At 42.1% G+C, this 26,417-nt stretch overlaps 1 protein-coding gene across 2 annotated transcripts in view; it reads left to right on the top strand.

The window, feature by feature from the left end:
• Positions 1-22,598, top strand: part of UACA (uveal autoantigen with coiled-coil domains and ankyrin repeats) — a 46,454-nt gene extending 23,856 nt beyond the window's left edge. Inside the window, exons 1-19 of one of the 2 annotated variants that reach the window (XM_069986405.1) lie at positions 5,932-6,404; positions 7,758-7,891; positions 10,018-10,106; positions 11,231-11,295; positions 12,204-12,261; positions 12,361-12,431; positions 12,561-12,667; positions 12,768-12,949; positions 13,045-13,082; positions 14,205-14,264; positions 14,356-14,463; positions 14,978-15,010; positions 15,108-15,206; positions 15,930-15,966; positions 16,047-16,099; positions 16,848-19,622; positions 19,752-19,871; positions 20,117-20,182; positions 20,295-22,598. In XM_069986405.1, coding sequence (XP_069842506.1) covers positions 6,369-6,404; positions 7,758-7,891; positions 10,018-10,106; positions 11,231-11,295; positions 12,204-12,261; positions 12,361-12,431; positions 12,561-12,667; positions 12,768-12,949; positions 13,045-13,082; positions 14,205-14,264; positions 14,356-14,463; positions 14,978-15,010; positions 15,108-15,206; positions 15,930-15,966; positions 16,047-16,099; positions 16,848-19,622; positions 19,752-19,871; positions 20,117-20,182; positions 20,295-20,366 — 4,203 coding nt within the window. In that variant the 5' untranslated portion in view covers positions 5,932-6,368 and the 3' untranslated portion in view covers positions 20,367-22,598. Of the gene's footprint in view, positions 1-5,931; positions 6,405-7,757; positions 7,892-10,017; positions 10,107-11,230; positions 11,296-12,203; positions 12,262-12,360; positions 12,432-12,560; positions 12,668-12,767; positions 12,950-13,044; positions 13,083-14,204; positions 14,265-14,355; positions 14,464-14,977; positions 15,011-15,107; positions 15,207-15,929; positions 15,967-16,046; positions 16,100-16,847; positions 19,623-19,751; positions 19,872-20,116; positions 20,183-20,294 lie in introns of those variants that run through there. The other variant, XM_069986397.1, reaches the window with a different exon arrangement.
• The last annotated feature ends 3,819 nt before the right edge of the window (positions 22,599-26,417 follow it).

Here is a 26,417-nt window from a genome sequence, read left to right as displayed (position 1 = left end):
AGGACATCGGTAACTATTATCGGGCCGTGGAATAGGCACAGTAAACAAGCACCGATCTAGCAGATCGGCGCTCGTTTACATTATTGATTGGGCCCCCATCGGCCCGTGTAATAGGACCCTAAGGATATACAGGGCCAAATTGAATGGCTAGATGACTGGGTCAAAACATCTCTAAAAGTCTTGTGGACTGTTCCCAGTATGCAGCACTAAGTACCTACCAAAGTCCCCTACGAAGGGCAAACTTGTCTACTGCCAAAAATTTCAATGAGTATATGGCTATCAAGCCGTTGGCCATAGAGCAATGGATGATGTAAAAAAACAGAAAAATCATCTCCAGCTCTCTGTATCCGAAAAACGTGAATAGTATTGAATGGACTTGCTGAAGCAACGTTCTCAGAACGCGAATGCTCTGCAATTGACACCTGGCGGTTGGAGAGATTGGATGCTGCCAGGAAAACATGGATCCAACCTAAAGTCTGTGGCTCTATCCATGTTTTCCCTAGGGCTACATCCAACTTTTCCAGCGCCAGGAGTCAAATGCCCCAGTGTTAAGGTTCGGAGAATGTTGCACACTAAAGTCTGCTACACCTGCTTCATGTTCCATAATCCTGAGTTTTCCAGTAGTACAATCTTTATACTGAAGCTCACATTCTTTATAAACAATGAAGTATACAGCATGTGCGGAGTTGTGGTTAATATATGGTGCCCTTTCGGAACCCCTCCCCCAACAGATCAGGTTTAGGACTCATTGATTAGGGTTTATAAAGATGTGTTTCCTACTTTGCTTCTGTGATACCAGTTCTGAAACTGTCCAAATCTTTTCCTCTACCAAGTGTATAAGTGTTTTTCCATTCTGCAGTCTTTTTCCGTCATGTGGATGTATAGAGCAGTCCCTACTGGGGCCATGGGAATTGCTGCTGCGGTTTCCTGGCTCTTTAATCTATTTTTTTATCAGTTGATGTAATGAGCTATTGTTCCACAATGCGGGGGTTTAGGAGGGGGCTGGTGATTGGCAGACCAGCCCTCCTGTTCATCTCTATTCACTTGTCCACTTCCCCTGCAGCACAATGTCCATTCACCAGTGGCGGCCTGGACTCCCAGCCCACGTTGGGCCCCAGCTTTTATTTTTCTCACGCTTGCTGAATAGATATAATATTTTAGTGACTATAAAGGTGGAGTTATAGTCAGACAGTGCAGTTTAGGAAGGAAAACATTAATATTCATGTATGTTATGTACTTGGTATTCATAGCTCATCTCCCATTCCTATCACTAAGTCCTTTCAGTTCTTTCTTTTACTCCTTGAAAGGAACTCTCCGGCGTCTTGGCTTCCGAGCCAAAGTCAGGCACGTGAAATGTTTTATTGCTTCTCACTAGAACTCAGGTCTAGAAAGTATCAGTGGTAAAAATATGCAATGCAAAAAGGATGCATGTACTTGTACCAGGTATATAGAAAAATAATAATTAATGGTTTGGTCTGATTGTGTATATGGATGACTTAGATACCAATCAGACCATATTTTATTAGTAATTGGTGCAAAAATTAAGGTGAATTTAAAGTGTACCTGTCGTTTTTGACATGTCATAGAGATGTCAAAAGTTTTGATCGGTCTGGGTCTGATTGTTCAGACCCATCTCTGACATTTCAAAAGTTTTTTTTTTTTTTTTTTATAATGACAGCTACACTTTAAGGCTTCATTTCTTTCCCCTGCACTGTGGATGTTTACTTCATGAGCTCAATAAAAGACATAACCAGTATAATGCTTTGGGTTTGTCAAGACTTGTAACTTGGATACCAAATTAAAAAAAAGCTTAAAAATCACAAATATTTGTTCTGTTTATGTCTTTGATCGCTAATTATTACTAATTTAAATAATAAGGCCTCATCCACACGTCCATAGTACTGTCTGCAATTGCTGACCAGCAACTATTGACAGCACTACAGATGTGCATCTGTTGTCCCAAAAGCCCAGACCTATTAATTGCTGAATGGTGATTTATGACGCAATCGTGGTCCACTATAGGGGCAGACCAGTATCTTTTGTAAATTACTTCTATATAAAAATTCAGTACTGCTTTATGTTCTTTCTAGTCTGAACCGTGCTCTCTGCTGCCACCTCTGTCCATGAGAGGAAGCAGATCCATAGAAATCTCTGGACAATTCCTGTCACGGACAGAGGTGGCAGTAGAGAGTAATGTGTCAGACTGGAGGGAAAACACCTCTTCCTGCAGGCCATACAGTAGCTGATAAGTTCTGGAAGGCTTGAGATTTTTATATTGTGATTTACAAGTCTGTATAACTTTCTAGCACCAGTTGATAGGATTTTTTTTTTTTTGCCCTTTAATGACAGCAAAAAAATATGCACTTCTTTAACATAGGGCTGTGTATGGACGACATAATGTGCAGCCATTGTCTGCTTTGGCTGTAATCCACCTCCTGATTTGTGGCCGCCAAAGGCTCCCATAACATCACTATCATTTACACTTAAGCTCCCCAGTCAAGAAATCTGGAGGAGGAAATATTTCAGTGAGGAGTAGTGGAAACGAAGGAATAAGGAGTGAGAGCTTCCGGTACTAGGAGATATCCAGGATTTAAGATAATACTAATGTCCAGGGAGATTGTCCTACACAGACTTCCTCTCATTTATCACAGTACTGATCCAGTGACCTCTTATGTGACACGCCGGCCACAGATCCCTCATCTGCTCTTGGGGCTTTGTTCTTGGGGTTCAAGGTGACTGCATACATCTGTGTTCACTCTGACCTCATGGCTTCTATTTATAACAGACGCCATGATGCTGTTCCGGACAAATCTAAATGGTGCCCAATGTCCCACACTGACATGTAATGGGTCCAGTGGGGGTCCATTACTAGTGCCGCTTGCTGTGCTGCTCTTACTGATTCCCAGTGCAATATTTTACCCTTTAATTACTTTAAAAAAAAAAAAAAATAATTTAATCATTAATAACTGTAAATGGAGTGTCATGAAAGTAACGGGATCTTGTCGTCAGTTCCATGCTGCCCAAACCACAAGCAGCATAAAAGTGGGCAGTCTGCCTTACTACTATGGTGAATAAAATCAAACACCGGCTGAGGAGGGGCATGGAGTCATTTGTGGCCCCAAGCAGCTTCTCTTTGCCTCACCTGCCCTGATTGATAGAGCCTATGGGCCGGTTCACACTGAGCAAACACGGCGCAACTCCCATCCCGCCGTGCTCAGTGTGCTGCTTTGAGTGAATGGGAGAGCGCGCGCCTGTCCGCTGCCGCCGCTCTCCGCTCAAAGGATGAACATGCTCATTCTCTGAGCGGAGAGGAGAGGGAGCGGACAGGCGCGCGCTCTCCCATTCACTCAAAGCAGCACACTGAGCATGGCGGGATTCCGCGGTGGAGAGCTCCGCCATGGAATTGCACCGTGTTTGCTCAGTGTGAACCGTCCCTAATGGTGCATTTACACATAAAGATTTTTTAAGCCAAAGCCAGGAATGGATTTGAAAAGAGGAGAAATCTCAGTCTTTCCTTTATGACCTGTTCCCCATTTATAGTCTGTTCCTGGCTTTGGCTTCAAAGATCTGTCAGATTAATCTGTCTGTGTAAATGCACCATAAGGATCCATTTACACAGAAAGATTATCTGTCAAACATTTGCAGCCAAAGCCAGGAACAGACTATAAACAGAGAACAGGTCATAAAGAAAAGCCTGAGATTTCTCCTCTTTTCAAATCCATTCCTGGCTTTGGCCCTAAATCTTTGGCAGATAAAGTGTCAGATAATCTTTCTGTGTAAAGGGACCCTTACCTACACCAAGGTAGGAAGAAATCTATGAATCCAGGCTAGTGGGGCAGTGAAAAGCTGTCCAGGACCGCTCTTAAGAGTAAATTCACACGGGCGGATCCGCAGCTAACTCGCACTAACCAAACATGCTGCTAAAAACGCACTAAACCTAATGGAATCATTATCACAGCTGAATCTTGTGTGGGAATACTCGCAGCTTGAAAGTCCTGCGGATTCGCCCGTGTGAATTTACCCTAAGGGTGCGTTTACACAGACAGATTTATCTGACAGATTTTTGAAACCAAAGACAGAAACAGACTATAAACAGGGAACAGGTCAAAAAGGAAAGACTGAGATTTCTCCTCTTTTTAAATCCATTCCTGGCTTTGGCTTCAAAGATCTGTCAGATAAATCTTTGTGTAAACACACCATTAAGACTCAATGCCCTGGTCCTGGCTGAATCATTGTAATAAGGAAGTTGGGTTTATCATTTATTTATACTACATACAGCTTGTGGTTCGGGCAGCATTGAAACTGATGACATGTTCCTTTTTAAGGTCTCATTCACACATCTGTAGTGCAGCTTGCAACCATGGATCGCACTACAAATGCGCCTCATAGAACACTACATTTAAAATAGCGATCCATGCTGCAAAGTCAGGTCTGCTCTAGGACCTGTTCTTTTTCTGGCACGGATCGTTGCCCCTATACACACTTACAGACCTGTGAATGGGGCCATTGAAATCTATTGCAGGTCTGCAACTACGGACAGACCCACGGATGTGTGAATAACGCCTGGTTCCTAGAATAGAAACTCCACATGGTGTGATTAAAGTCTAGTGGCCATATGTAGATAAAGGGGGAGATTTATCAAACTGGTGTAAAGTGAAACTGGCTCAGTCGCCCCTAGCAACCAATCAGATCCCACCTTTCATTTTCCCGAAGTCTGTGAGGAATGAAAAGTGGAATCTGATTGGTTGCTAGGGGCGACTGAGCCAGTTTCACTTTACACCGTGTTTGATAAATCTCCCCCAAAGTGTTTAGCATCTATTACAATACAAAAAGTTCTTCATCTAGAGCAGGAACACTGTTTTTGGTGTGCAGCTGGTGATCAGTGGATCATTCTGTTGGCCCAGTTGTTTGTTCAATCTATGGGCTATGTTGTCCAGAATGTGTGCCTACAGTGCCCTTAGATACTATAACAGGTGCTCCTAGGTGCCATCACATTAGTTCCGCTCATGTTTATATTTTATCTATTTGAGAATATGGTATTTAAAAGGCAAAAATCTTTTTCTTCAAAATCAACAGGTTTCAGAAAGTTATATAGATTTTTTATTTATTTCTATTTAAAAATCTCAAGACTTCCTATACTTATCAGCTGCTGTATGTACTGTAGAAAGTGGAGTATTCTTTCCAGTCTGACCAGTACTCTCCGCTGTCACCTCTGTCCTTGGCAGGAACTGTCCAGAGCAGGTGAGATTTTCTATGGAGATCTGCTGCTACTGCTCTGGTAGCAGTTCCTGTGTCGGACAGAGGTGGCAGCAGAGAGCACTGTGTCAGACTGGAAAGAAAACACCACTTCCTGCAGGACATACAGCAGCTGATAAGTACTGGAAGACTTGAGGTTTTTAAATGGAAGTAAACTACATGTCTATATAACTTTATGAAAACAGTTGATTTGAAAAAAAAGGATTTTTGCTGGAGTAAAGATAAAGATGAGCAGCAGTGCGGTGGATCGATCAGATCATGCAAACATCTCCCACCCACTATATAGACCGTTAACATATGACTGATGGTTTCGGATAGCTTGCCTTGCAGTAATTCAGTCTCGCTTACTTTGTTAGCCCTGAGCTTTTTGCTTTTTATCACAGAAAACTCGATTTCCTTGGTCTGATCATTTGATTGCCGTCAGATGACCCGGTGCGTGGTGCCGCTACATAACCCAGATTTGCATGTTTCCAGGGAGGATTGCTTTCAGCTTTCCTAGAAACATATCTTCAGATATTGGGGGAAGTTACAAGAGTTATTATTTCGGTCAGTGCACGGGGGACATTCAGCCAATGAATAGTGGCGTCTGGCGTCAGGGCTGTAATTGTTATTCTAATGCTCCCTGCCCTGGGTTATGAGGCAGGCCGGATGGCTCAGTACATGGGAATGCAGGGCATGTGTGTACAGATCCTCCTCACTATCTCAGCTGTTAACCTCCTCCAAGGCAAAAAATAGAGCAGCCCTCCCCCTGGGATAAAGGCCAGAGACGCTGTGTTTACAAGGGGAGCGATTTAGGAGAAGCCACTATTGGCGTGAGGAGCAGAGAGTAGACTGAGGGGCACAGTGTGCTGCCGAGGAGGAGGGGGACCTCACATCACAAAGAACTTCCAAGTCCTCCAGGGACAAGGAAGGAGCCAAGCCATGCCTGGGATATGACCGCCTGTGCTCCCCTGTCTCTGGGCAGGAAGGGGGCACCTACCCTTAGGGCTGATGGATGTTGGCATAGAGTGTTCAGGAGCTGAACATGTGCTGACGGTGCGGTGCACTAGTGTGGGCAACCAGCGATCGCCGTCTAACCTGCTGTCTGTGCTTTGAAGCTTGGGAGGACCAGGATGACACCCTGGTTTACCTGTTCTTCCAAGCACAAGGTAAGATCTGGTGTGCAGAATTGATGTACTAAGCTGTATGTCAGCATTCATAAGAACGGTTCCTTTCTGGGGGCACGCGGCAACATAGTCTATAGGAGCATTGTCTTTTCTGTGAATGAGTTATTGTGTACCGTTTAGTTTAGTCATCGCCTTTTTTGTCCAACTTTTTTTTAACTCTTATGTGTATCATGTAAATATTCCACCGCCACACCAGCCGTATACATTATACCGCTACATACAGTCCCTGTATTGCCCACACCATCACATATAGTAAATGACTGCCTTTCTATATTGCATTGTGTTCTAGGCAGCACTTCAAGGAGATTACTGGACAGGTGCTACCGCTCTGGCATCAAAGGGAAGTTACACCTGTGAAGACTTGTATCACCCCCATGCAACCCGCACCACAATACAACAGTGATCTTAGGCGTTCCTAGCAACATAACTATAGAGCAGCTATATACCTATGTTACTTTCCTATAGAGCAGCTATATACCTATGTTACTTTCCTATAGAGCTGCTATATAACTATGCTGCTTTCCTATAGAGAAGCTATAACTATGTTGCTTTCCTATAGAGAAGCTATAACTATGTTGCTTTCCTATAAAGAAGCTATAACTATGTTGCTTTCCTATAGAGCAGTTTTGTTTGACTGTATACATGTGTATCATTTGTCTGAACAGCTTTTCATTGTTTGCCCAGGTTGTTGCTGGAAATGTATGCAGTATAATTGTTACGTATTTACAGGCCTTAGGGGTATGCTCCTCTATGGCTGTTTCCACATCAAAGTCAGCGGGATGTTTAATGATCACATTCAGCTCATACAGCTTTGGGGCTTTTTACGAATATTCCAACATAAATACCGCAATGTAAAATCCATGATCATAGGAGTGCAGAAACTATCATTTGCTCGTATCACAGCCAGTATAAAGCCTGTACGGTGTTGTATTACTATGACGTTGTTGTTTTGCTATTATGAGATGATTGCACGTGATTCATTACAATGGAAGTCTATCTGGTTGGCTTCTGACATACATTGCACAAGTCCACATATTTGTATTCCCACAACAATAGCATTTTGGGTGTATTAACCAAAAGCTGATGTTGCGTAGTTTGGCAGCGCATCTAGATCTAGCGATGAAGCAATGGATAAGCTGCCAATACTCTGCTTTCATGTTAAAGGGGTTCTTTGTGATTAGGTAGACCCTTGAGGAAAGGAGTTGGCCAAAAAACTTCCTGTGAAAAACCTAAAATCCTGTGCACTCTTTAAGCTTTTTATTATTACATCGCACATAATAATTCTCAGATAATATGCAATCTAATATGAATCAATCCATTTTTTTTTTTTTATAGCAAACTGCTGACTGGAATAAATATGATGAACGGTTGATGAGATCAGCGGAGAGGGGCGATGTAGAGAAAATTTCATCCACTCTTGCCAAGAAGGGGGTCAACCCCAGCAAGTTGGACTTGGAAGGACGCTCAGCGTAAGTCTCACTTCCGGCATTGTTGTTTGGTTCTGCATGAGTTTCTGACTAGTTGACAGTGACTTGGGTAGCTTGTAAGCACTTATGTCTGCTATACAATAGACTGCCTTTTCATGCCACACTGACTTGCTAAGGCTGGAATCACACATGAGGGGGGGGGGGGGGGGTTGTGTGCCAAAACCAGAAGTGGATTCAAATGGCATGGAAAATCACTTTTCTGTTGGATCCTCTGCAGTGTGAATTTCCACCCTTAGGGCCTGTTCACACTAAGCAAAAGTGGCAGATTTCAAGCGGAGCCCTCCCTGCGGACGCCGCTTGAAATTCTACCTGTCCCTTTGATTTAATGGCATTTCTTGACATGTCAATTCTTTGGGCGGAGAGTTGAGGGGCACGAGAAATCAAACAGTGAGACAGGCAGTATTTCAAGTGGCGTCCGCAGCACAAGCTCTGCTTGAAATTCTGCCACTTTTTTGCTCAGTGTGAACAGGCCCTTAAGGTCCCTGTTACTCATTTAGTCACAGGACTGCTCTAGAATTTATACAGCTTGCAAAAAAGCCAGGGGGAAATGTACAGGGACGTCTGATTTTTAGGTGTAGGAGATGACAGACATGTCAAGTTTTGCTTGGTGAGGGTCCAGCTGCTGAGACCCCCACCAGGGAGCTGCTGTCAGGTGAGTATGGTTTTCTCCCTCTCTCTCCTTGCTGTAGGAGATGGACTCAAAAACTCTCTATAGAATCCATCTCCTCCAGTGGAGAGAAACAACACTTAGTTGAGTGCTTCTCCCCATTCTTTTTAGCAATTGTTGTCAGTCCTAGAACCTGGACCTTCCATTATAAATTTTTTGAAGTGTCAAAAGTTGTTGGTTTGTTTGTTTTATAAATGTCAGAAACACTTAAATCTTACTTGGCAGGTCACAGTAAATCCACATTTTCACATCACATTTTTCACCAAGAAAGCTCTACAAGTTCATAGGCCTTCACTGGCAAATGTAGTTTAAAAGCATATCCTATTGGCCTTGTTCTAACCAGTATAGGTCAGGGGGAAAAATGAAAACCATGTCCTATTGATTTCTACCAGAAAACACTGAAAGAAGTGAGTATTATTTCATGGAATCAATAGGAGTTTTAAAAACTGCATAAAAAAATCCTCATAAAACCCTTGTTGTTGTTGTTGTTGTTGTTGTTGTTGTTGTTATTATTATTGTTATTATTACTGTGGAGATGGGCATTAACAAAGGGGTCGATATCTCCTTACTAAAAAAATTTTTTAAAGGTATTGCATGAGATTAGAAAAGTATTGCCACTCCTACCCACGTGCTGCCTACATGCCGTGGTAATTCACATTTAACTTTCATAACAGGGTATTGAGTTCTCCCACAGAATCTTTTGTATCGTCTGATCATCCTGCTGTTTGCTAGCATGAATGTCTTGGCCATTTATGGAGAGATGAATATCTGGCAGCGGCATCTGAAAGGCGTAAATCAAATTATTTAACCCATGAGCAGAAACTAAACAAGATTATTCCAGAGACATGTGCTTCATGTCCAGGCCACATTATATGTGGAGCTGGTGATTATATTACCCACATGCCTTACTGACTCTATGTAGTGATCGGTGGAGGTCTGACCACCAAGACCCCAACAAATCAAAACTTTTATCATGTCAGGTGTAGGTGTTGTTTCTATAAAAGAGGATTTAAAGGGGGGGGGAGATGGATGGGGTATTTTTAAATTTAATGTGTCTTATCCTACTATTTGGTGCCTTTTCCCAGTGAAATGAACATGTATGATCAGCTACATGGAAATGCTTATTGAGGGTTTGAGGGAGATGGTGGTTGGCTGAATGATCTTTTGGCTAAATCAATTAGTCTAATAGCTTTATTAGACTAATGTTGTGTTGTTTTTGCCATCAGGATTTGATTTTGAAACTCCCAATTCATTAACCTTGTAAGCGATCAGTGACCAAGCCAATAACCCTGGGCCGGATGTGTAAAGTGATGTGGTTGTTTATTTTAAAGGCTTACATAAAGCATACAACCCCCATGATGGCTATTCCTATATGAGATGGGTGAATCATGTGTCTGCATCATCTGGTATATTATACTGTTATCTTTTTGTTTGCTTTCAGATTCCACATTGTTGCTTCGAAGGGTCACCTGGAGTGTCTGAATGCCATCCTCTTACATGGAGTCGATCTCACCGCCCCTGATGCTGCTGGTAGGTGATGAGACTTCTCAATATACTATTCTAGATGAAATATCTGATCTTTTTTCTCCAGTACTGGATGAGGATCAGACTGCATGCTCAATGTGACATCTTTCCTTTAAAGGAATATTCCATCTCGGATTTTAATTTTCCTATCCCCCTTCCGGCCAGTTTTTGGCCTCTGGAGATGGTTGGGAAGCCAAAAACAGCCGATGCAAGTGAGGTTAAGAAAGCGATGCTGTTTTTGTGCGACTACTATTAAGGTTTAGGGGAGTTATGCAAACTACATAGCCCACGCACTAACCGCAGAGACAGTTTACCTTTGGCAAATTTGCAGACTGATCAATCTTATATGTATTCCCATATAAACTCTTGTTAGGTTTAGTACTACTTCTAAGGGCCCTATTCCACGGGACGATTATCGTTCAGATTATCGTTAAATCGTTCGAATCTGAACGATAATCGTTCGGTTGAAATGCAGTTAACGATTAACGACCGAACGAGAAATCGTTGATCGTTTAATAAGACCTGGACCTATTTTTATCGTTGCTCGTTCGCAAATCGTTCGCATTGAATAAGACATCGTTCGGTCGTTCTCAATAGATACGAACGCAATAGCGAATAAATAGCGAAGAGAAACGATCGCAATTACGATCATAAGTAACGATTATCGTTCCATGGAAATGAGTGAAAGTTTTCAGGTCTTTCGCAATAGCGGTCGTTTGAGATCGTTAATCGTTAACGATTATCCAAACGATAATCGTCCCGTGGAATAGGGCCCTAAGGCTAGGTTCACAAACAGTAAAGTAAAAACTAAATATAGACATAATTTTTATGAAAATAAAACCGTGTGAACAGATAAAGGCAGTGTTTTGCAAAAGCAGGTGGTGACTGATAAACATGTTCATTGTATGGATGGTTGTAATCGATTACGGAGAATATTCTATACAGTGTGTGCAGTTTCCCATTCTCTTTAAGGGAGCGCATTATAATATTGAAAATACGTTTGTATTCTACCTTCTTCTTAATGCTATCCTTCACTGGAGCATGAAAATTTGTACTTCTCTATAATGTGCTATTTCTTATGGGGTTATCTTTAAATGGCTGCACAATTTACATTTGTTTTTTTGTGTCAGGACGAAATGCATTGCATCTGTCTGCAAAGTACGGACACTCCCTTTGTCTCCAGAAGCTTTTGCAGGTAGGTGGCCCAGTACTAAGATGGATTATGTAGGTGTGTCTCTCCTGCTTAAAGGAGGATTTTTAATTAAAATACATTAGGATGTGGCTTCTCACCAGGGCCGATCTGCTGATGTTTGCATTGAACCTCAGCCAGCAGTAGATTTTCTCACCAATACATATTTGACCTATTAACCACACTTACATTGTTAAAACCCCATTTTACAAAAAAAAAAACATGTTCATCTAGCTTAACCAGGACCTGGTATTCTTCTCCTGATAGAAGCTTGTCACAGTAACTCCAAGGTTAAAAGGTGCCTTTGGCTAAACAGCACAGTAATGAAACAATTATAGTAGGCAACCCTCTAATTATTACTAGAGGAAATTACTATTTTTTTTACTGGAATTTGAGTGCACGTCAGTGGTGACTATTACATTACTCTAACAGAATGGCACACATTATGCACTTCGTAGTATTCCTAGGGTGTGGATGTCCCATGGGTACCATGTGATCAAGTATGCTATCAAGTGACTGTATCTATATATTATACTTTAAGGGTATAAACCCACACACCGTATAAGCAGCGTATTTACTGCTGCGATACGCAGCAGATTAGATCTAAATAACTGAACACAGCAAGTCTTCACCATCAAATCTGCTGCGTATTTGCTGCGTATCTGCTGCATATACGGTGTGTGTGTTTGTACCCTAAACACACTGTTGAATGTTGGATCACAAAACCCTTGTGTTATTTTTAATACCTGGCGCTAGTGATTACAATATGTCACTAGTGATTATTATATGGTAACTGATCATAGTGATCTGCCATCATTGTATGAAAGGAAAATACCCTCATATTTCTTCCAGTATGTACTTAGGTTAGCAGTGTAGTTATTGTAGTTAGTCACCGTTCTGTGTTTTATCCCCAGTTTAACTGTCCGACCGAGAATGTGGATCTGCAGGGCAGGACGGCACTGCATGATGCAGGTAAGAGACCATGTGACTATGTCTGATCGGTCTCTGTCATCCTATGGAGGGATCATCCCCCAACATCTGAATCTCCGTCTTCTGCTTTGTCTTGTGCAGCCATGTCGGATTGCTGTTCCAGCGTGCAGCTTCTGTGCGATCATGGAGCTTTGGTGAATGCTAAAGATTTGGTGAGAATTTAGCTTTACATTCTTCTTACTTCACTGCTGCGCTTTCCTTACTAGATGTAAAATAGTTTGAAGTGTTTTGTCAGTCATTGGTTAAAAAGGAGCTTACCTCAAACTTTTCTGTAACTCAAGGATGGGAGGACCCCGCTTGCATTGGCCACACAAATGTGTCGCCCCGCTATTTGCCAACTACTTATAGAGAAAGGAGCAGAAGTCAATGCCCGGGACAAGCAGAATAAGTAAGTGATAGCCGAGGTGTTCAGATTTATTTGTGTGTGTATGTATGTAGATTTATTAGACCTTTTATTGAATATGTGCACTCCTTTCTTTATCTCTCAGGACTCCGCTCATGCTGGGCTGTGAGTATGGATGCCGAGAAGCTGTGGAAGTCTTGCTGAGAGGAGGGGCTGATGTTACACTCGTCGACTCTTTGGGACATGACTGCGCCTATTATAGCAGAATTGGGGATAACCTTGAGATCCTGTCTCTTATCAGGACAGCAGTGGAGACTTCCCCACGAGGTGATCTACCATCTCTATGATGACCGTAACTCATTGTACAAGGGATCATCCACATGAAGTATTATACTGACCTGTCATCTGTATTTTCCCAACAGGGGCAGAACCTGTAAGAAGCATGGTGTCTTTACGCTCTGTGAGTGAGATTAACTTTTTATAGCTATTATTCTGTCTGTTACTGTAAAGCTCAGTGTTCCTTAAAGGGGCTGTCCAAGGAGCAGAATAGGTGATATCTGTTCTCCCTGATGCTGCCTTCCTCTCTGCCAGTCATGAACTGTATACTTCTGAGACGAAAGGGGGGTGGATGCATCTTTACTAGCATCACAATGTTCAATAGTTGCCCGATGTTGCCACAACATCACAGTTCCAGGAAGCAAAGCAAGATGACTAAATCTGTTCCCTGTATAACCTATTTAAGGCCATGTTCCTACACAGTATTTTTGCTCAGTATTTTTGTTCAGTATTTTGCAGCCAACACGGAAAGACTATGTTCACACACTGTTGAAATTGAGTGGATGGCAAGTAATTGCTGTTATTTTAAAACAACGGCCAATATTTTGACGGCCATCCACTCAATTTCAGCAGTGTGAACATAGCCTTTCTGTGTTTTCAATCCACCCCTGGTCCATCTTATAAAGTGATCCATATCCATATAGATTTTTTTTTTTTTTTTTTACAGTAATCTCTTATCTTTGTTATGTAGTTGAATAAAATCCCATGTTTGCTACAGTTCACCATTTTAGGCTAGAGGGAGGCTGTCTATAGTGTTTTTTAGTGAAAGTAATGACAGGATGTCCAGGAAATTACTGTCCTATGATCACTAATCTGATTTCCATCTCCAGTTCTGAGAATCTCCAGAAAGATTTATATACCTGTGAGCGAGTGACATGGGCAGAGTTTTCAACATAGTTTGATTTTTCTAGTAGTCTACCTTATGGGAGCACATATATAATTCCACAATGGAAGCATTTTTGCCGGTTTCCTGACAGATTGTCTGACTTTACCCTGTCTACACTAGACTTTGCCTGGCGTTTCCATTCCTTATAGTTTACAGTATTGTTCCCTTGTTAATGTCATCTATTCATTTACTCCCACGACTTCCATAGCCCGTGTTAGACTGTCAACAATGATGTGACACCAATAATTGTCAGGCACTATGGGAGGGAGCTTGTATCGTACAAGAAACGTTGTACAATTGTGTATTTTGCTCTGATAGCAGCAGTCTATAATGGATGCCATATTTGTTTCTTCTACGCAGAAATGGGCAAAGTATAACTCCAAAGAAGAGACGGCGCCAAAGTCAAAAGACCAGTCACAGGTATGGACTGCTATCAATGATTTATGGATATACTGATAAGGCATTATGGTGCCATCACCCAGAACATTCATGTCTATCATCATTCCCATAGGAATTGGAGACAGAGAATGAAGATCTACGGGACAGACTGCGAAAAGTCCAGCATGAGCAGAGAGCGCTGCTGGATAAAGTGGGAGGCTTAAAGCACCAGCTCAGCCAGGTGGGGTTCAGTGTCTCCCAGATGGGAGGATAGTCTCTCTGTAAGGTCTCCAGGATTTCATCAGAGTTAATAGTGAGGCGTGTGAGGCATTTTATAGCTCTTGCTTCATTATATCATCTGTTTATACAGCGGTATGGGTGTGTATGTCTATGATGAGAGTCATCACCGCCAACCCATAAATATGTTCAGAGTTGGAAGTACCGTCATAACTGTTATCATTGCTATTAATGCATCGCTGTGGGGGTTCTGCTGAGTATACAGAATGAATGCTACAGTCCTTTAACATAAAAAAACAGGAGTGAGAGGAAAAAAACATCTATGAACAAGTGCACCGGAGACAGGAAATAGCTGCAGCTGGCCCACATGGGGTGCGGGGGGAGGCGGACTGCGTCTCTTCACAGGGAACTAGGTGGGGTTTCCAGTTGGGGTCTGTATGTCCGAGAACAGGGAGTGATAGAGAAGGACTGGTCTTTAGTATCAGACAGGGATAACTTACATTGCCTCCATATTGCAGGAGCAGATGATTACAGATGACCTGGAGAATGAGGTAGGATGATATTATGTTTGGGGGTAGACTGAATCATTAGATTTATTTATTTGTATCTTAATTTACAAAAAAAAAAAATCTTTTATTACAATGACAGAAAGAGGAGCTGAAATCACTATTGGAAGCAAAAGAGAAGGAACTTGAGGAGAGCTTGAGAACTATGGAGAACCTGAGAGGGAAACTAAGATATTATGAGGTGAGCGCGGCTTTTTATATAACATTGTGTGTAGAACTGATATAGAGGATGGACAAGGAGACAGATCAGAATATGCGGCTTTTGAACATGAGCGAAGAACTTTGGGTGTAAAGAGTTAAGCTGGAGCTGATGGGGAAGGGGAAGGAAATGTTATTGTTAAAGGGATTCTCAGGAGCCGTGATCTCCAACCTGTGGCTTTCCAGCTGTTGTACAACTAACACTTCCATCATGCTACAAGAGTCATTGCATGATGGGAATTGTAGTTTTGCAACAGTTGAAGAGCCACAGGTCTGAGATCACTGCTTTAGGATATTGCAGCTGAATCGGCTTGAAAGGTGTGGAAATTCTTAATTCAGCCCCGCAGAGAACATTACAGGATCTGTGAGACATGGAGGTGTCTGTGAACTATATTGTAATACTATACTGCAAATGTCATTTCTCAGAAAACCCACTGCCTGCTGCAAACGTGCTTGTGTTCTTAAAATCGAAAGTTGATGAGATTCTAAGATTTTAAGGATCACTAGTAATAACTGATCCTGACTTAAAGGCAGAATACCACCTTAGGAGAGGAGGAAAAAAGCTCAAAACGGTACTAGGTAGATCAGATGGGTATGATTTTGCTGTGGAAAAGGCAATAATAAATGACAGACATGGAAAAAATTAAATTGTTAGTGACCAAAGTTTTTGTAAATTATAAACTTTTTTTTCTTTTGTTTTTATCAGAAAAATCAGTCTGCACCCAGCAGCCCTTTCAGTAATGGTAAGTATAAGCTTGTGCACACAACACATGGGGCAGTCTTTGTGTATGCTTAGGTCTCTAATTCTTTATTTTATTTATAGGAAAAGAAGAGATAGTAATGAAGCAAAATCTTGTTCTTAATGCTGATCCGCAGGTGAGCAGTGTGAAGACAATACTGTATAGTGACCGCGTCATTTGTGGTGTGTTTGTCCAACTGGGTTTGATACAAAATACGCAACAATGGTTCTTCCCATGGGGTTAAAGGGTTTTTCTCACAAAAGATCCAGGATCAGTTATAAATGTCTCATTGGAGGGGGTTTATTTATTGTTTTTTCAGGGCTAAGTTGGCCCGTTTTTAATAGTAATAATAAAAGGTATGTTGTAAGGGTATACGTCATCAGTGCACTGACAAATATAGCTGAGTGCTGTATTCGGCTGTCTTGATCATAGTTGCATGGATGGCAGTGTACATTTCTGACCTGCTTCATTCAAACAGGGGACCCGCATTATAGTGAGGGATAGGGGTTCCAGCAGTTAGACCTAAGCCAATGAGACGTGTCTCAGCTATCCTACATATAGGTGATGAGTGTCTTTGTGGGAAAACCCTTTAAAGATAATGGAGCAGAGTTAATCCTACTTACTATGTGAATAGGCCCTTTGTAGTTATATTAGCCTTAGTCTTAATAGTTAGATTATATAGTATAACTGATGTGTTACCACTAGTTTAACCCAAAAAGTCATGGTGGTGTTGGATCTTGGATGATTTTACTAACCATATGGTACACAATTGACAAGTGACCACAATAAAAGGGTGTTAGGTGACAACTTTTATTTGCATGTAGAAAAAAATCATTACATTAAATTTATACTTTAACTTTTGTTATACTTTTTTTTTTTTATAGCTTGCAGCTCACCTGCCGGCCAGGTCTCAGTTGCGACCTCTGGAACTTCCCGGGGAAAATGCTGACCAGCGCCAGGAACTAGAAACTATCCGCAGATATTATGAAATGGCCAGAGAGGAGACAGTGAGGCTGCAGCAAGATCTGTCAAGGAGATCTTCTGAATGTTTAGCTCTGGCCTCTGAGAGGGATAGATGTAAAGCGGAGTCCGACAAGCAGATCCGTCAGCTAGAAGAAGCACTGCGCGATGTCCAGAAGCGAATGTTAGACTCTGAAAGTAAAGTGAAGCAGATGCAAACACACTTCCTGGCACTGAAAGACCACCTAACACAAGAAGCTCTGAGTGGCAGCTCCCGTGCCGAGGAATTGCAGGAGCAGCTAAGAGAGATAAAAAACAAGTATGAAGGTGCATCTGCTGAAGTTGGAAAGCTACGCAACCAGCTGCGTCAAAATGAGCTTCTGGTGCAGGAGCTGCGCAGAGAAGATGCACGCTTGCGTAAGGAGAATAGGCGCCTGCAGGATGAGTTGGCCGTCTGTGAGGAAGAAAAGGAACGTGCAGAGCGAAGGTCCCAGGAGGCAGGAGAGCAATTAGCTCTTGCTGTCACCACAGAAAAGTTTGAGAACATGAGGTGTCTCCTGACAAATGAGGTAAATGAGAAGTCAAGGAGCTTGGATGAGACAAAGCAGGAACTGACAAAGGTTAGAGACGATCTTGAAGGTTCAAATCGAGAAAAGAAGAGGTTAGAAGCAAAGTGGGACATGCTCAAGAAGGAGTCAGATGAGCTGAAGGTGAAGAATAGCATTCTTGGTCGGGAAAGTGAAAAGTTGCAGTCTGAGAAAATTCTGCTGCAAAGGCAAATTGAAGAGTTAAAAGGAGAGATGAGAAGTCAGCATGTCCCGGCACAACTGCACGCAGAGACCAAGAGGGCCTGTGAGGAAACAATCGCTCTGCTAAGCCAGAAGTTAATGGAGTCGGAGGCAAGTCATAGGAAGGCAGAACAAGAACAAGGGCGGCTGCTGGAGGAGAGGAAAACATTGAAGGAGGGCATGATGCTCCTCCAGTCATCCACTACTCCCCGTGAAGAGCATGAGAAAACTATGAAGGATATGCAGCTAAGGATCCGAGAACTAGAGAAACAACTAGCAGAAGTGTCTAAGAAATGTGAGGAAGAGGGAAAGAAAGCAAACTCTCTTCTGTCAGAGAATGCAAATCTGCGCGAAAACCACATACCCCTGACTACACATCTGCAGACTTCTGCTTCACTGACCGCCGAGTTAGAGAAATCTAAAGCTGAGGTGGCCACGATGAGGAAACGGCTGGAAACTGAGACAAAAGAAACGTCAAAGGTTCGGGCAGAGTTAGAGAAACTTGTTGCCAAGCAAACAGCACTGCAAGCCCAGGTGGATGGCGAGTCCACGCTGAAGTCTGACTTGCAGAAACAGCTGAAGAATGAGGTTGCCAAGCAAGCTGAACTGCAAGAAAAACTGAAATGTGAGATGGCAAAGACTGCAGAACTGCATGATCAGGCAACCAAAGAGGCTGCTGCACGTGCGGAATTGCAGACGCAGCTAAACAATGTGAAGAAACAGTTGGGTTCGGATTACGTGACCAGAAAAGCACACGAGGAGAAAGTGTCAGAGCTGCAGAAGGGCAAAGAACAGTTTGAGCGAGACCACTTGCAGGCACGTACTAGCTACCAGCATGAAAAAGAGGAGGTGAGGAGGCTACAGGTTGTCCTGGAAGAGCAAAGGGCAGAACTGGACACATTGCATCATTGCATTACTGAGAAATATGCCCCTCTTACCAGCATCGAGGAGAAGGAGAAGAACTTCCTGGCAATAAGAAGTGAGATGGAGTCTGAGTTGCAGAAACAACGACGAATAACTGAGACAGCACAAGATGATCTTGCCAAGCAGCAGAAGGAAACCTTAAAACTTAGAAAAGAATTAGAGAATGCAGAACGTAGCCTTGCTGAGGAACGTATGTCTCGTAAGCAAGAAGAGAATGCAATGATCACAGAGTTAGAGGAACTACGATGCTGCTTAAAGGAGTTACAGAAGTCACAGACAGAATCCAAAGAGAAACATCATGTATTGCAGGAGGAGAACCTCCAGGCCACAAAGAAACTCAAGGAAATGCAGGAAAGTCTCAGCAGCCAATACATTCCTATAGAGAAGTACAACGAGTTGCAAATCACATTAAAGAACACCAAGGCAACTCTAGAGGCTGAGCTTAAAGCCAAAGCTAACTTGAGTGAGAAGATGCAGGAGAAAGTCCAGAATTTGGAACAAGAACTGGAGATCCAGAAAGCTGGTTCTGTTTCCAGCTCCCAACATGCTAAGGAAATGGAGACCTGGCAGAAGCGTGCTGTGGTGGCAGAACAGAAGTTAAGGGAGAAGGAGGAGGCATGGCAGATGGCTGAGCAGGAAATGAATAGACTCCGTGAGGAATTAAAGAAGACTCATCAAAATCTGGGCGAGCTGGAGCGGTACAGCAACAGGGAGAAATCCGATTTTAGTGTGGCCAGGACGGCTCTAGAACAGAGAGTGGCTCAGCTTGAGGAAAGCAGCAACAGGTTCAGAGAGGACAGTAAACGGGCAGCTCAGGACCTGCAGGAGGCGCTACGGCAGAGCGAGAAGCTAAGGCAAAAGAGCAGCGGTCAAGAGCAAGAGATCGGCAAGCTGGTGGAGAGACATAAACAGTCACTGTCTACAATCGAGGGACTGAAGGAGAGCATCCAGAGATCAGCAGCAGATCTGGAGAGCAAGGATAAGCAGGTGAGTAACTATCCTGTACCAGGAGCATACCGCACTGAGGTGACATGCATACATTATTCCTACCATGATATTCCAGCAATGCATGCTATGTAATACAAGGATTTAATTTTACCTTTCATCTATTGCCAGATCCGATCTCTTCTTAATGATGTGGACAGGCTGAAGCAGAGCTTGTCTCTGATTCCTGAGAAGATGCAGGCTGAGGAGGCCCTGCAGAGTCAGATCAAATCTCTACAGTGCCAGTTAGATGTAAGTTCTAGAAGCCAAAGGCTTAAAAAAAATAAATTAATTCAGGTCTGAACACTGAGACCCGAACCAATCAAAATTTTGACATGTCTCAATGACATGTCAAAAGTTTTCTATGATGACCGTGACACTTTAAGTTAGCAGTACAAGTAGTTGGCAATCCAGGATGCCATGTCAATGTTATGTTGATTTGCTATAGCATCTCATTCAGTCTGCAGTCCATTTCTCACCATAATTCTTTGTCATAGGACACGCATCGGAGACACCAGGAGATTGTTTCTATCTATCGTGCACATCTACTGAACGCTGTGCAGGTGAGGATAGAATATAGATAGTCTTTCATATACTTACATTAGTGTCCTGAATGCATTGTCACCTACAACAACAGGTTTGGATTACCCACCTTGTGTGTTTGTTTCTTTCTAGGGTCATATGGATGCTGACGTCCAAGATGCATTGCTACAGATCATACACATGCGACAGGAACTTGTCTGCTGATATCTTGTAAGGGAACCGTCTGTACATTGTTGGGTTAGTGGGCGGTAAAGCTGTGGCAGGAGGCAGAACCCGCTTTTATACATTAGAATCATGGTGGAAATGAAAACTCACACACCCTACACACATTCTGCTTAGCAGAGGCGTGAAGTAGTCAATGGAAGGATAATGTATGTCATTAAAGAGCTGGAAATGGAAACCTGAGGGGACAGGAGGTGAACGTTAGCTTTGGAGAGGGTAATGGGAATGTTGGTTTGATGGAACAGGAAAGTGGTCAACCAGAATGGATTGAAGATGAAAACTGAATGACAGAAGATGAGGACGACAAGCAAGTGTCATACATGGAAGTTATGGTGAAAGAATAAGCAAGAGAAACTGGATGATGATGATGATGATGATGAAAGTGGACACGGACATTGTGCTAAGCTGGACAGACATGAAGTAGAAAATACAAAGCAATGTGACTAGATCGATGGGGAAAGTAATAGATATCACAGCAGCAACTAAACAAGTCTCAGGGACCTGTGAAGTTACAAATGGAGGTTCCTGTAGAAAGGCCTCAGACATTCTGGAAACCTGCATTATAATAACTAGTTATGTATCTGAAAGGGTATGTCTAGCTTTGAACACCACCTCGTACTTTACATATAATCTACATAAAGGGTTAATTCACATCTGTCGCAGATACTTCTCACATTCATATCAATATAACTCAGATAACACGAGCTGAATTTTCACTCGCAGACTTCTTTATCATATCTGCCGCATGTGAATTCAACCAAGATACCTTTTGTGAAGGCTTTGCATTGCTTTGTACTGATGCTAAATGACAGCCAGTGTTCTAGTTCAGAGCTGAAAGTATAATTCTGCCATTTCGCATTGGAAATTACTAACAAGCATGTCGACAGACACCTCCATCAGCTTTGATGAGCTTCTTATAATGATAGTTTGAGCTCTGAGGCCCACAAGATTGTGAATGCAGCTATGGACAATAATTCAGGCTGTAAATCTGAATTAGTAGATTGTAAGTGGAGTAATGCTTTTACATAGTTTGGTATTGTGTGTAGAGTATATTTTTCTCAATGTAAATTGATGTTGGAAGGTAGACATACACTTCAGTCTAGTCTCCTAGCAGGCAGGTGGCTTTGCTAGTTTTTGCATTGACTCTTCGCTCATAGAATTTGTGATCATGGCTTGGCACTATGAGGCAGCACAAGTTGGTAGGGTACAGAATGGTTGACTCGATCATTTCCAGTTGCCAGATCTGTAGATTTTGTGGTGTTGCCTTGTGATATACTTTGCGCCTTGTATATTATCAGGAAAGCATAGTTTAATTTATAGCTTAAAGGCAGGTGTGGATTCAATCTCTTAAAGGGGTAATCAAGAATTAGAAAAAGCAAAGTTTCTTTCTTGCAAAAACCACGCCACCCCTGTCCTCAGGTTGTGTGTGTGGTATTACAGTTTAGCCCCATTCCCTTCAATGCAACTGAGCTGAAAACCCCCCCACACCCAAACTGAGGACAAGAGTGGTGATGTTTGTGGAAGAAGGCGCCATGTTTTTCTAAACCTGGAAAGCCCTTTAAGCTTGCAGTGTCTGCAGTCCATCGTGTTTGCCATCTGCCTGTCACCAGAGACTTGCGCGAAGGAACCAATTAATCTAAAAAAAACTGAGGTTTATAAAGATGTGAAATAGGAGACTTGTAAGGATGTCACTTAGCAGAGCGGTGTGTTCAGTTATCCTTCTGTCACCCAAGCTATGGACTTGCTGGCCAGGTTCACAATCTGCTATTTTTTTAAGAGACATTAGATTTTCTTATGCCAGTTTACACTTTCCAATATACGTTTACACTCCCAGTATATAGAGATAGAGAGATATATATTTATATATATTTTGTATTGATTCACTTACCTGTTCTGTGGAATCGATCAGCTGGTCTGAGCTCTGTTCCATGTGATCTTACTATGTAGTATATAGTCCTTGAGGTGACAGATCTTTATGGTGTAGACCTATAGAGTATTGTGCTTTTTTATTTTTTGCTTTTTTTTTTTAGTTTATCGAATACCAATGTCTTTTCCATAGTGGAATAAAGTTATATACGGTGACATAGGTTGTGGACTGTGTGGTGTCCAGATCTATGCTATGTACACTCCTTTGAGATATACTACAAGCTTATGTGTTCACTGGTTCTGAACTGGATTAATATAAATTATAATAAAACATAGTTTGTGGGGTCATTCTTGTTGTTTTTTTTTTCTTGTATTGATATGTACAGCACGGAACATATATAGCATTACATGTCTAGGCCTGGAAGGAAGCATACTTTCTTATACCCTTAGGTTACACTACAATCTGTGAATTCCTATTTCCACATATATACAGTGGTACCTCTGTTCTCAAACTGCACTGAACTTGAATTCAGTTTTCAAGGAAAGTTTGCTTCATAACTTGCTCTGTTCTCAAACACCTCTCAAGCACCAAAGAGACACCAATGCAGTGCAGTGTTGGCGTCACCTTGTGGCTATCCAGCTTTGTGTTCCCTGTTTGCCTTCCCCTCTACTGTATGGTCTGTACCAGCCGCCGGCTCCTCCTGCTGACACCATGCACCTGCACTATAAAGAATGAGGTATGAGGATCCCTGTGTACACTATGCTATTTTACATGTATAGTACTGTAGTGTAGTGGTTACAGGGGTACTTCACTTAAAGTGACTGTACCACCAGGCCCAGGCTGAAGCCGACCCACCCCCAGTGGGAAGAAACCCCAGACCCTCCATGACGTGACTCCATTAGAATCACTGGAACCCTATCATAGAGGGGCTAGGGTTTCCTCCCACTAAGGGTGGGTCGGCCCGCCTCCAGTGCTTCAGCCTGGGACTGGTGGTACAGTCACTTAAATAAAATGTAACCCTGTTCAATCCCCACCCATAATCTAAGCTCGTTTGTAACGGGTTTCTATTACACGAATTGGAGCATTTGCAGCACATCTTGACTTACACCCTGAAGCTGCTGAAAATCTTTCTTTTCTGGTCCACATGGTCTTGGCTCCTCTGTCCTCACCTCCTTCCTGAGACCAAAGTCACATGAACCCGGTCTCTTCTGTTGCCAGGCAAGCTGTAATACTTACTCTCTAACCCCCGCTCACCACTGACATGCCACTAATCAATGGGCACCTGGCCAAGGGGTGGGGAAACGGGGTGACAGCCTAGGCAGTATATAGGGAAAAGAAAAAAAAAAAGATTAGAAAGAGATGGAAAAATCCTCTATATAGATGGATATGTGGCCCAGGGTAAGCTGTCACTGTGAAGGGTTAATTAATTACCTCTGTCTGGCAGTTAGAGAATGCCAGGAGTACCAGCACACAACATTGCTAGTTGTCCAGCAGTGTGGGAGTTAACAGTAATCAGGAAGTCTAGTCAGTGTGTTGTGAGGTAAAATAAAGCACACTTTTGTAGTAGTTATTAGTGGATGCTGGAACCAATTAAAGGGGAACTCTGGGTAGAGGTAAAAAAAAATGAAACTTCTGCAGAAGCATCTAACAATACTTACCGATCTATCCCAGTTTTGAAACTACCAAAAATCCATTTGTTTTGGGGGGTTTTGTTCTGTTTTGTGTTTCTGTACTTCCTGGTTGAGCAGTTGTACACAGTATTACAGGTTCCAGAATGCAATGCTTTCCCTCAGCTGTTCCACAGTCCCCCACCCTGCCTATTCACCGCCCAAAGCTGTTTCAGAACATCTAGGCTGTGTTCATACATTCATACAATTATTTGCAGTACTTTAACATTTCATTGTGGTCCCACACAGCGCACTGTATTCTCTACCTGTAACACCACACAACACACTGTATTCTCTACCTGTAACACCACACAGCACGCTGTATTCTCTACCTGTAACACCACACAGCACGCTGTATTCTCTACCTGTAACACCACACAGCACGCTGTATTCTCTACCTGTAACACCACACAGCACGCTGTATTCTCTACCTGTAACACCACACAGCGCACTGTATTCTCTACCTGTAATGCTGATATTGGAATAAAGCAAAGAACTTTTTTAATTAAATTTTTATTTTTTTTATTTTCATCTCCACGGACAAATTATGATCAAGCATCTTTTATCTTTGAAGTTGATTCCCACTATAAAGAAATTATCCGATATTATCTTACATGGGATATACTGTTTATGCCTTGTGTTTTGTGCAGGTGGGATTGGCAGTGTCGGCTCTGATCCTCTCTGCTGTTTAGTATTATCTAATTGTGTTACTGCATCATTTTTGTACAGATACTGCAGTACTGCAATGACACTCTAACATGCGTGAACACAGCCCTAATTTCTCTGTAGACTTTTGCACAATCAGCGAAGCTGAAACACCTAATTCTGGCCGGTCAGAGATGGTGAATCACGCCCTGCCCCCTCTCTGCATCATTAGCCTGTGCCTAGCAAACACACAATGTGAGACAAAGGCATGGAAGATTTGTCTCCTAAGGTGGGAGAGCAGTGGGAGCAGGAGACAATGTGGATTGGCACAGGGGCCATTTTTCTTCACTTCATGGATTTCAATCAGCTACCAGTGTGGCAGAACCGTACAGATACGGTAATACATTGTATAGACACATCTATATAACTTTTAATGTACTTTTAATAGAAAACAAGTTTTTCTTATCCGAAGTTTCCCTTTAAACACATTTGCATTGCTACTCATGGGGAAAAAACTGCTTGGTTCTCATCCAGTCTGCCAGAATGGATTTTTTTTATCTCGGGAGTACACCTTTAATAAATGGGTTTTTAAGTGCGATATCTGTTCTGTATTTCCTTTCCAACCAAAGCGCTGTAATTGCTGCAGCATACATTACTGCAGTTTTTCCTTTACCCTTCTCCCTCAATGCTAAAGTAATATCTGGGCTAGAAACTTTGTGGAAACATGCTAAGGGTATAAACACACACACTGTATACGCAGTGTATTTACTGCTACGATATGCAGCAAATATGCAACAAATATGCAGCAGATTAGATCTAAATAACTGAACACAGCAACAAATCTGCTGCAGATCTGCTGCGTATACGGTGTGTGTGTTTGTACCCTAAAGAAATATTAGACTGCATCAGCACAGCACCAGAACATGGATCCCTCAAGGCCTTAGAGTGCAATGTATTCCTCACCACCCAAATCTGTTCTATAATCTATAAGGTTTGTTTTTTTATTCGTTTTAATTCATATAGACCATGAGCCTATTTTACATCTTATTCCAAAACCATGTAAATATGAAGTTAAGGCCCAATTATACATTCCCTTATGGAATTATATCTTATATAATATAGTAATATAATATAGTATTATATCTCTCTATGAGATTTTGGGGTGTCTTGGTAAGAAATTATGCCTTTCTGAGTTAGGCTGGGTTCACACTACAATTTTGCAATCCATTTTTCCATCTGTTTTTTGCAAAAAAACATGAAAAACTGATAAAAAATGGATGCAACTGTGTGCATCTGTTTTATCCGTTTTTCCATTTACTTCCATTATAAAAAAAAAAAAAAACAGATCAAAATGGATCGGATTTTTTTTTTTATGGACACAAAAATGTGGTCGACCTCATTTTTGTGTCCATCAAGAAAAAAAACGGATCAGGTTTTTGTTTTTTTTTTATAATGGAAGTCAATGGAAAAACGGATCAAAACTGATGCACACAGTTGCATCCGTTCTTTTCATCAGTTTTTTTGCAAAGAAAAAAACAAAACGTAGTGTTAGGAGCCTTAGGAGCATTTATGAGGCCAGACGCTGATGATGGGTGAGAGGGACGGACTTGATCTGTTTCAGTTTATTCCACAGCTGTTTGTTGGGGTTGAGGTCAGAGCTCTTTACATCCCACTTAGAGACTCTGTCAGCAGGTCTATGATGTCCTATCTAATGGTAGTATAATCTATTAACAGAGAAGCTGAACAGAATGATGTATCACTTTGTTCCATGCAGCTGATTCAGAGATATCCTCCTGAATAAGGGTATGTTCACATCTCGTTTTCAGCCCCATGTCGGGCTACACGTCGGGAATC

Source organism: Dendropsophus ebraccatus, chromosome 1, assembly GCF_027789765.1.
Source record: "Dendropsophus ebraccatus isolate aDenEbr1 chromosome 1, aDenEbr1.pat, whole genome shotgun sequence".
Lineage (NCBI taxonomy): Eukaryota > Metazoa > Chordata > Amphibia > Anura > Hylidae > Dendropsophus > Dendropsophus ebraccatus.
Note: the sequence above shows the minus strand (reverse complement) of the source record. Positions and strands in the feature narration are given on the sequence as shown.